This window comes from Oenanthe melanoleuca, chromosome 2, assembly GCF_029582105.1.
Source record: "Oenanthe melanoleuca isolate GR-GAL-2019-014 chromosome 2, OMel1.0, whole genome shotgun sequence".
Classification (NCBI taxonomy): Eukaryota; Metazoa; Chordata; class Aves; order Passeriformes; family Muscicapidae; genus Oenanthe; species Oenanthe melanoleuca.
In genome coordinates, this window is record NC_079335.1 from 92,161,482 (window position 1) to 92,172,735 (window position 11,254).

General features: G+C 42.7%; 1 protein-coding gene across 1 annotated transcript in view; it reads right to left on the bottom strand.

Annotated features, from left to right (window-relative positions):
- The window catches only part of RECK (reversion inducing cysteine rich protein with kazal motifs), a 43,592-nt gene extending 42,229 nt beyond the window's left edge, over positions 1-1,363 (bottom strand). The window contains exon 1 of the mRNA XM_056484488.1: positions 1,181-1,363. Coding sequence (XP_056340463.1) covers positions 1,181-1,259 — 79 coding nt within the window. The 5' untranslated portion in view covers positions 1,260-1,363. The remainder of the gene's footprint in view (positions 1-1,180) is intronic.
- Between the last annotated feature and the right edge of the window lie 9,891 nt (positions 1,364-11,254).

Consider the following 11,254-nt stretch of genomic DNA (forward strand, 5'->3'; position numbering starts at 1 on the left):
CAACAAAAATAAAAGTAATTTTCAAAACACTTTACTAGGCAGATTTTGACTGAAGGAAAAGAAGAAACTTGGGCATGAATTACTTGCAGTATTAGTAGGTTTATGAATGGAAAGCTGGGCCAGAATATGTCATATTTAATTCCATTAGCTTTTTACTGTCTCCCTCCTAAAACTAAGCCTCACTAGAAACCAAAACTACAGCACAACAATGAAATGCCTGTAAATGCCTTAGTGACTGCAGTCTTCTGCTTTAAAGTATTATATGTTTTGTATATTCCACTCCTATGAAAACGTCACCTATGTATTAAAAGGTGTTTTAATACACCTTTGTTTTCCAATATCTGTCTTGTGCAGCCTTCTTTTTCCATCACTCTCTTCTGGTCCTGCCAGGAAGTTATAGACACATAGATTCCTGGAATGGTTCGGGTTGGAAGAGACCTTAAAGATGATGTAGCTCACGGGCAGGGACACCTTCCACTAGAGCAGATTGCTTAGAGCCCCATCCAGCCTGGTTTGAACACATTCAGGAATGGAATCCGGGAATCCTGGACATGACTGGCATTCCGGGCTGCGAGCACGCATTGCCAAGACACACAGCTCCAAAGCGGGGAGCTGTTTTACCACTATCCTTCCCTTTATCAAACTTCTTGCCCTCACTGTTTAAAATAGTCGATACGTAGTTCGACAGCACTCTTCCACTGAAAACAAGGAATACGAGCCCTGAACACGCAGCCTGTTCTGACACTGCAGTCCGGGCAGGTTTTACCCATTCCCGGGAATTCACCCGCAGCAGGGTGACAGCCGCAGGCACGCATCCCGAGCCCGGAGCCGCTGGGATGGACGCGGCGCTCCGTGCCCGTGGCGCTGCCGGGCGGGACGCGGGGATCGGCGGCCGTGGAAGCGCCTCTCCCGGCTCCGGAGCCGCCGCAGGGATGGATCCCCGCGGGCGCTCTCCCTCCCGGGGAGCCGGGCAGGCAGCGCTGTCGCTGCCGGGGCGCGGGGCAGGTGCGGGGCGCCGTCCCCGCTGTCCCCCGGCTCCCGCATCCCGGCCCGACCGCGGCCGGACAGCAGAGTCCCGCGGCGCCGCATCCCCGCGGGCGACGCCGCCCCTGCGCCATGTTGTGGAGAGGGACCCGCGGAGCCGCCTCCCCCCACAGCCTCCCCCGCGGCCGCTACTCACCGCCCGCCGCGGGGCACAACAGCGGCGTCGCCGCCAGGCACAGCAGGGCCCAGGGCCACCGAGCGGCCGCCGCCGCCATGGCCGGGTCTCGAACCCGCGCCGCGACCCCCGCCCGCCGCACGGGACGGACAGACGGACGGACGGAGCGACGGGCGGGTCTGCCGCCGGCAGCGCCCCCTCCCTCCCCACGCCGCCGTCCGCCGCGCCCATTGGCTGAGCTCCGCCACGCTCCGCCCCATTGGCTGAGCCGCCGCCCGGCCCCGCCCCATTGGCTGAGCGGCCCCGCCGGGCTCCGTCCCATTGGCTGAGCGGCCCCGCCACGCTCCGCCCCATTGGCTGAGCCGCCGCCCGGCCCCGCCCCATTGGCTGAGCGGCCCCGCCGCGCTGCGCCCCATTGGCTGAGCCGCCCCGCCAGGCCCCGCCCCTGCCAGGCCGCCGCGGACATTCCAGCGGGAGCCGAGCTGGGCCCTCCGCTTCCTCCTCTTCTTCCTCCTCCTCCTCCTCCTCCTCCTCCTCCTCGTCCTCCTCCTCCTCCTCCTCCTCCTCCTCCTCCGCACCCGTGCTGTGCTGCTTCCTTCCCCCCGCCCCATGGAGCGGCAGGACCATGCCCTGAGGGAGGATTCGGGCTCAGTCTGAAAAGAGGACTAAGGAGAGGAGAAGGAGGCGCAGACTCGGTTGAATTAGTTTATTTCTATTTATATGTAGTATTTGAATTTTTAACGTAATTCTAGACGTCACTTTTGCAGCATTGCAGTACTCAAAGGGGGCTTATGAGGAGGAGGGAGAGTGACTTCTTATCTAGGCCAATAGACAGGACAAGGGAGAATAGTTTTAAACTGAGAGAGGAGGTGTTTAGATCAGATATTGGGAAGAAATTCTTTACTCAGAGGGTGATGCATTACTGGCACAGGTTTCCCAGGGAAGCTGTGGATGCCCCATTCCTGGCAGTGTTCAAGGACAGGTTGGATGGGGCTCTGAACAACCTGATCCAGTGAAAAGTGTCTCTGCCTGTGGCAGGGGGTTTGGAAACAGACAGTCTTCGAGCTCCTTCCCAACACAACCATTCTGTGATTTCTATGACGGTAAGGCAACTTTATAGCAATGTTTTCTGCATCCTTCATGATCATCAACTCATGCCCTAACATCTCAACTAAACCATGGCACCAAGTGCCACATCCAGTCTTTTTTAAACACATCCACGGATGGTGACTCCACCACCGCCCCAGGCAAAGCATTCCAGTACTTTAATCCCTCTTTCCATGAAAGACTTTTTCCTAATATCCAGCCTGTATCTCCCCTGGCACAGGTTGAAACTGTGTCCTCTTGTTCTGTCAGTGGCTACCTCGTTAAGTTGCTGCTCATTTCTTACTGCTTGTGTGACTGTTTTGCCTTGGTCATTCCAAGATGAACGGATCAGCTTCTGACAACTTCAGGCTTTTTGGATGAGCACCTTAGCATCCCACTATCAGATTTTCTGGCAATAGTAAAACAGGAAAGTTTTTAATTTTAAAATACTAATTTTGATTCAGTATCCCACAAACTGCTTTTCCTCCTTCTCCAAAGACAAGCTACCATGCTGTTAATGACTTCATGGTCTTACATAGCCTGGAGAATCTGTAGAAACCCTTTAATTCAAATATCAAGTTTTAAATGGTCCAAAAAACAAGCCAATGCAATACAGCAGAACACTCCAATAAGCTGAAAAAGTTTTCTCTCTCTAAAGAGATTAAGGTGTATTACTTCTTTGTCTACCAAGGACAAAAAAACCCAAAAAACCAAAACCAGTATATTTAGTTGTATTTTAATTTGAAGTCTTTTATTGCTATAATTGTGAATTCATAAAAGTTAAAAGTCACAACTGTAACCTGATTGCACAAAAATCTTTTCACACCGGGACAGAAATGATGCTGGTATGTAAGTGAGGTTATATGTCAGTTAAATAGCTGGGCTTTCCTTCCACGATCCAAGACCAGCTTCTGCTAATTTTCTATTTTGGGACTTAAAATTCATGGCGAGCCCACGAGGTGGCAGCAGATCCCAAAGGAAGATTAGCCCTGTGGCTGAAATTTTGGGCTGGTTTAGTTTCTCTGAAAATACCGGGGGCCTGAACAGTTTAGATGCATTTTTCCCAGATATTCGAAATGGTTTAAGCTGGCTTGATTTTGGATGAGGGTGAACTGCTGTGCATCCCTGTTCCCCCGAGTGCCACTTATGTGCCAAGTCATTAGAAGCAGTAATTTTTCCCCCAGAAAAAGATGCAGGTAGGTCTGACAATTCATTGTCACTCTAAGTCACCTTGTCAGTTCTAGATGAAATATTTCAGACCACTGAAGTGTTTCCTTCACTTTAAAGCAGCAAACTGAACTTTGAAATAATATAAGCTTCTAAAATTTGGCTTTCTGCAAGGGTGATATGAAGTTTAAACTACTTGTTCTAGAAAATAGACTTTTGTCCTGGGGAGTTTGGATACTGAATCTGCTGTCTACTGTTTTCCAGTAAAACCACGTGCATCCACCTTTTCAAAGCAGCATCCATTTGAAATAGATTCCTACCCAGTATTTAAGAATGAGAAGTGGAATTCTGGGACTTGAAGTAATTAAATGCCTCAGTGTAAAGCAGTTTGCTCCAAATATGCTGGCAGCATAATTTTAAAGTCTGGTGGTAAGACAGGAACGGTTCTTCAAATGTTATGGTGTTTTTGGCTGCTCCTGTCAACTGCTAAGGGAAAAGGAATATTTTATTTTGTATGTTGTATTTCTTGTTGCCTAAAATATAATAATGTCTACTCATCCAGCTACACTTTTTGTATTACCTTGAGTGATTAGTTCATTATATTTTGTGCTGAGTAACATTTGATCCTGCCTTCTTATCCTAAAAATTGCTGAATTGCTCCATAGTTTATGTTGAAGTCTCCCTCAGTGACAGGTGAAGATTCTGATACAGCCACTGTCTGAGTTACCAGTCCAAAACCACATTCTACTGAAAGAGATCTGACATGATGAGGATCCTCTCAGAAAGTAAAATGATGCCACATTTTTCTTAAGTCTAAATTGTCAATGTGGCAAATCTCTGTGTGTTTCAGCAGAGTACTTTGTGGACCAAAAAAAGTGTCCTATATTTGAATGCTACACATTGTATCTCATTTGAGATTTGCAGTGTTTCTTTGCTGTAATTCTCAGGGTGTCTACACCTTGCAATTGGAAAGGTGCTTGCACTATTTGTGAACTTACTCTAATTAGCATTAATTTGCCTAATCTGTGTATCAACAACTAGATACCTGCATGATAAGCCAGTGCCAGATTCCTGGTGTGAGCTGAATCGTTTTCCTGTGCTGGGGCTTGCTCAGTTTCATCTCCAGGTTGGAAGCAAGGCAGGGCTTTACAGCTGCCTCGGATGTCTCCAGGCAAACTGAGGGGAACTGTGGGACCAGTCCTGGGGCTGTCCCTAACAAGCTGCTAGCTAGTAAGTGAGGCTGTTGCCTGTTTCTTTGGGCTAAACATGGATTTCCACAACAAAGCCTCTTTCAAAGGGATTTTTTTTCTTAAACAGCAAACCACCTTGTTCAAGCAAAGCTTAGTGACTTTATTTTCTCTGTTAGATCTCAGCCAGAATTTTCTACCTGACTTTCCAAATACTTATTATGAATAAGAAAGATTATTTTCAAATTACTTCTTCTTTTTTTCTTTTTTAACCCAGAAAGCGGTGGCTGCTGTAACACACATCAGAAGCAGTGTGCATTTATGCTGATAAAGAATGCTGTATATAAAGCAACACAGATGTGAAATTAAAGCCAATTAAAGATGTACATTAATGCCAAATACAATGTCTGCAATTAATTTTGAGCAAGTTGAACATGTGGTGCGTATTAGAGTTCATAAAATCTTGCCATAGGCAAATAATTAATGTTGCACACATCAAGTCTGGAAGGATAGCCAACTGAAAGTGATTAAATAATTGAAGACTATAGAATTAATTAAGATTTGCTGTAAAGGTAATGAAGAAGATTCTGTCATCATCAGTGACCATAAGTAAATAAAGTATTCTATTGTCTTAGAAAGGAATTTAAAATGGATCTTATGTTTGCTCAGAGACAGTTTTGATGTTCATAAAGGTACTGTAAGAAATCTGGCTCTGCTCCACATGGCATAACTTTTCTCAGCAGAGCAAAGCACCTGAAACTAAAGTTACCCATCACTCTAAACGCTCCTGAAATCAGCCACAGGATTAGAGCTGCATCTGCTTCTCTTCAAAGGAGAATGCTGAGTGAAGTAAAATACACTTCTTGGTGACAGAACTTGTGAAGTGGATAATTTAAAACCAGGTTGTGCACGGATGGGAGCATCAAGAACATTCATTCTCTTGGACAGAGAAGAGCTTCATCGGTGAAGTGTAATTACCATGTCCTTCCATGCTAAAGAAAGTGATGCTAAAAATAATGGCCAAAGAAATCACTAAGATACATATCTGCTATTTGGCCAGATGCTTCTTGCTCTCTATGGTGCTTTGTATGCTCTACAGTCTCTGTGCTGTGTACTCTTTATAATGGAAATATGTATTAATAGATCTGTATCCATTTGCTGCCTTCAAGACCACTGCATGAGGGACAGGGTTGCTAGAAAGTGTCTGGAGTATCTTCATGTGAAAGACTCTCTAATTGGACAGATAATTTAAAAACAATTTCTAGAATAACATTGAGGGATTGGTAGAAGAAAAAAAAAAAAAGTTGATTTTCAGTTTGATAAATTGGAAATTAGGGGAATTACACTGGCAGATCCTGGAGTTTGGGAATGTGGGGAAAGAGTGTTTCAAATGGAATCATGTTCAGTCCAGTCAAATCCTTCAACCATCCTAATGATCTAAATCTGAATCTAAACTCAAGCCTGGCACACCTGCACTGTAGCAGAGATGGGCTGTGCTTATGCCAGTTGAAATCCAGTCTTCTTGCTGGCCTTGGCTCACCATCCAAGGGGACAAATAACAGCATTTAGCTGGTAATGACACATCCATGTGTCATCTGTGTCTTTGGATACAGATAAAATGGATATTCATTTTGCTTTTCAACTCAGGCTTCTGTAGCAGCAGTGCATCTGCCAGCATTTCATAAGTATGGGCTGGAGATAGAAAAGGATGTGTTGAAGAACACTGAGAATGCCATATGGAAATTCTTCTGTGGATTATCCCACTGAATCACCTAGTTGTGTATAGGATTAGTTACTTCTCCATATGGTGTTTAAAGACCAAATTGCTGCTGGAATGTTTTCCAAAGGTTATTTTTATGCTTTTCTGTAGTATGGATTTGTGTTAAAAATTGCATCATAACCTGCACCTACAGTGAGATGCTTCAAAGAATTCAAAGAGACTTATTCATTTTACTCCATGTTTTAGCAGCTATAAATCTCTCTCAATTAATAATCTTTGAAGGACTGTATATAATTCATTCACTGCTACACATTTATTTCCATATGAACACAGTCTGCAAGGTTTGCAGAAAGGGATGTGGGCGGAATGAAATAATTTATGCTGCTAATTGACAATTGTGCAGTTGCTTCTACTTTCAAATAGAAAAAAAAAATCAATGTAGACTGGCAGGTTAAATAAAAAAGGAAAGGGAAGGCATAAAATTCAATTTTTTGCAACCAGTTTGTGTCATACTATTTAAATAAGTCTTTGTTAAACTTGCTAAAACTAATCAGTTTAGCTACAATGAAATTGTTTTATTCTTGCTATTCCATAAATTAGCTATCAAGTTCTGTCAAGATGACATTGTAATTACTTTAATTACAGATCAGTGCCTATTCCCACTTGTACCTATGCTTGAGTGACATGAGCGAATTAGAGTAGAACTTTGGTAGTATGCATTAATCCTGAATACTTCTCAAAATGCTTTAATAAAAATATTGAAAGGTGCCTTATGTAGCTGTTTGTAATAAAAATATATAGAAATATGCATAATTTACATATTAAGAGCAAAGGAAATTATTTAGAGAGCTCTGATGCCTTTGCTAGGAAATGAGAAGCAATGTGTCTGAAAAGGATGGAGAGAGGGAGCTGTGCACGGGGACAAAGCATTGGGGTAGTGAGAGCAAGAGCTGTATAAATAAACATAAAATTAAAATTGAAATTGACTGCTTGGAAGCACTGCACACACTTCATGCTTCAGCATGCTTCAGACACTTCTTCCTACATAGCTTTGCTGGTGGATTCCATCCTCCAAAGCTCAGCTCCTCCAGTGGAACAGAGGCAGATGACATCCCAGACAAAAGCTGTGAGCCCCTCATCCTTCTGTGTGGCCATGCTCTTCTCATGGAAAGCCTGAGAATAAGCAGCTTCTCAAAAATGTAATGAAGCCTATCACATGGCATCTTAAAAGGACAAAATTAGGGAGTAGCTTGATTTAAAAGTGTTCTTACTAGTGCCAAAAAGGAAAATCAAGTAATAATTTACTGATGTCACAAATTAAATGATGTCCTTTATGCATATCTGTATACCTTACATGCACTCTTTGTTATATTTTAATTCAGTAGGCAGCACATATGGAAGATACATTAATGAAATGAAACCTGGGGAAGGGGGATATGTTATTAAGTGTGCTTTATCAAGCTGTACTTACATCTTGTACATTTAGACATGCCTGAGCATTTTCAAAAACTGAATCAACATTTTATCTTTAAAACCATTTACAGGGTCTGAAAGCTGTCTGGTGTGTTTTTGCTGTTCTGTACCTCCTAGATTTGAAGATATGGGAAAAATAGTGAAACATAATCCTAAGTGGTGCTCTAAATTCTTCTGTGATTCCTAAAGAAAAAGCTGTCTTTAAATGAAAGTGTATTTATAGCAGTGAGAAATGGAGTTTCATGATGGAACAGAACAGAATGTGCAAGTGCAGCAGAGGGTGAAACCTTGATGTAATGACCAAGGTATAATGGACCTTAAGTGTAATAGTAGCCACCTGTTTGCACACGAGCAGCCCCTTTTATCTCCTTTCCCCTCTCTTTTCCTATGCTTGTTCTTTCCCTTCCTCCCTTTCCCCACCTTTAGTTCCTCAGCTAAATGTGCTGTGTCAAGTCCAGCCAGAAGCCAGATGCAGAGAACCTCTCCAGCAGCAGGACCATCAGCAGGGACTCACAGCTGGACAGCAAGGCTGATGGCTTTCCTGGGGCAGCTTTGGGACAAGGGCTTCATTCCTCTTACTGGGCTACAGGGATTCCCCACCCTGCGTCTGTGCTTCTTGTATTTGTGGGGATGAACTGTTCCTCGCATCAGCCAATAAGAAAACCAGGACACATAACCAGGTAGCTGTCTCTGCTTCACCAGCCTTGTGGTAAACTAGGCTGAGGTCCTCTTCTTTGTAAAGGACATGGGGGATTGTATAATTCTGCCAAGAAACAAAAATGGGGAAAAAATAAATTATCATACGTATTAAAAGCCACTCAGAATACAACTTGAAGGACATATACAACGATGGAAGTAAAACAAGTTAAGAAGACTCTCAATAAACAGAAAAACCCAACAGATGAAAGCAGACCACATGCCTAGAACTAGTACACTTGCAGGGATTTTGCATTCCTTAACCTTCCTCTTGCATTCCCTGAATTTTTCCATAAGGGGCATGTTATCAGTCATGTATCCCTGTGCAGCTTCTGCATACCTTATCTAAGAGAAAAACATGATGTGTTAAAAACAGCATGAGATTTGAAGATACTATTTTTACCAAAGATCTAAAGGCTCCATCTTGCTCCTAAAAAGATGCAAAACTGCAAACAAAGCAAACTCCTTATTTCCAGAATGCACCAAGGGCATGTTTCCAGGTACAGTGCAGGTAAGAGAACAGAGCACTCAGGCACATGGATTTTCTGGCTGGTGAAGTTAATATTTGTTATTTTTATCCTGTTTATTATTGTGACAAAACAGTTTTTGTTTTAGTAGTGCAATTCTAGTATTGCTACTAAGTCACTAGAGCACTGACACATTGGCAAGGTATCCCCAGTTCTACTTACAGATTTAGAAAAAACTCTAATTTTCCTTTTTCTTTTTGACTCGCCATTACTTAATGTTCTTGTCACTGCTTGTAGAATAAGAGCAAATGCTCACATGCCAATGTGCTCATGTGCATTAAAGCCATCAGCCAAAATTGAGTTGACCAGAAGTTTTGCCAGGTACCATTTTGTGCCAAGTCTAGGATTGTTTCCAACTTCTGATCAGTTCTTTGTCCAGGAATGTGTAAATGCAGGGCCTAAAATTCAGGTACTTCAAAATGAAAGTTTAATTAATGTAGATTTGAAGTTAGCGTTATCATATTCAATTGACCAGTATTGTCTATTTAATAACAAATCGGGGACATAGAAAGGCTGAAGTGCTACAGCAAAGCAGAAATGCTCTCACAAGAAGTGGCAGATTATTTCATCTGTGTTAATTAAACCTTGACATTATCACAGAATGATTTGGGCTGAAAAGAACCGTAAGGATTATCTAGCTCCAATTCCCAAATTAATAGAAGTAATTAATTCCAAACTGTTGAAAGTAATTAATTCCAAACTTCTAGAAGTTGATAGGTATCTGACTGTATCACTCAGTGAGAAAAAGTGAGACAAGTAGAATATTGCCTTCTGTTCAAGGTAGGTTGTTCATCACAGGAAATAAAACATCTGAAGCAATGTTGGGACTTGGTGTTATTTTGGCAGCTTGTGAAGGATTGGGAATGTACTGAAAGACTGGAATGGTGGCAGTGATTCTTTTCAAGAGGAGCAAAGGAAAGAAATAAGAATTTTTATACCAATTATTTTATTTTGATTGTTTTGGGAAAAAAAAAGTCCACCCTGAATGAGTCATCCACCACTGTTTTTGAGTAGCACTGTGACAGCAAGGAAGAGTCAACAAGTATTTTGTTGCAGACAGGTTGTGGCAAACAGGTTATTTTCCTTCACAAGAACAGAGGCAAGGAAAATTTGGGTTAGACATAAAAAAAATCTTCCTAAAGATAAGGCTAGTGAAGTATTGGAATGTATTGCCTAGGGGAGTTGTAGAATATCCACCAGAAATAATCTGGCAAATAGTCAGAAACAGTCTATGCAAATGTTTACCAAACACATGGATATGGCTTCTCTCCCTTGGGAGGAGTGTGAAAGCTTTGATGATTTCCAGAATCTTTTTCAGGCCTTTTTTCCCCCCTGAATCTCCACATAGTCCTACAGGCTTTATCCTACAGGATTTATAAGGGGCCTTCACAGACAGGGCACAGACTGCTCTAAGGGGTTTTTGGGCATCTGAAGTGCTCATGGACAAACCTGGAGCAGCTGGAAGCCCCCTTCTTCTGGCTGGTCCTTTGCCAGCGACCACCTGTAAGTGTGTGCTGGAAGAGAAACCTAACAAATGGAGCTGCTGAGATTTTTCAGCCTTTCTGTGGATTAAAACCCTAAAGTTTTATTTTCAGCCTCAGAATAAGACCTGATTGCCTCAAAACATGGCACAAACAAAGCTGTTTTGTCTCTAGGAAATGGTCCTCATTTGAGAACATTTTCTAAATGTCAAGACTCATCTCCCACTTTCAAAAGCTCCTAGTTCAAGCTCCTTATTGTCTCTCCAATTTTCTGTGTGACAGCTTCTTGTATTTTAAGATACAGTAGAAACAAATTTGGATTACATATCATAGGTGTTATGGCCTCAAAAGCTTCCAAGGAGACAGAAATTGAGGATGTTTTTACTTCACTTACCATTGTATTTGCAGGAGAAATTCAGTTTGCTCTTGCCTTGGGCAGGCTCCCCAGTTGCTGCAGTGCTGTATCCACAACCACTGCATCATACTCCTGATACCATCACTCTGCTCCATGAGGGTTTTTCTCAAGAAGAGCTAATGAAAACAGTCTGTTCTAGTAATCAGACCCAGAGGAATTAGAGATACTATGAAAGAAGTGAGAAATAACAGTGTAGAATTAATTCCAAGAAAATTAATTATATATCTCTTCCTTTCTCTGTTGCTACTGCAGATGCTTGAGTGTATGACTGATGACAGTAAATCTTGGCAAAATCTGTGCTTTGAGTAAAGTATAGTTACAGAGCTATTTTCTTCACAAGAAC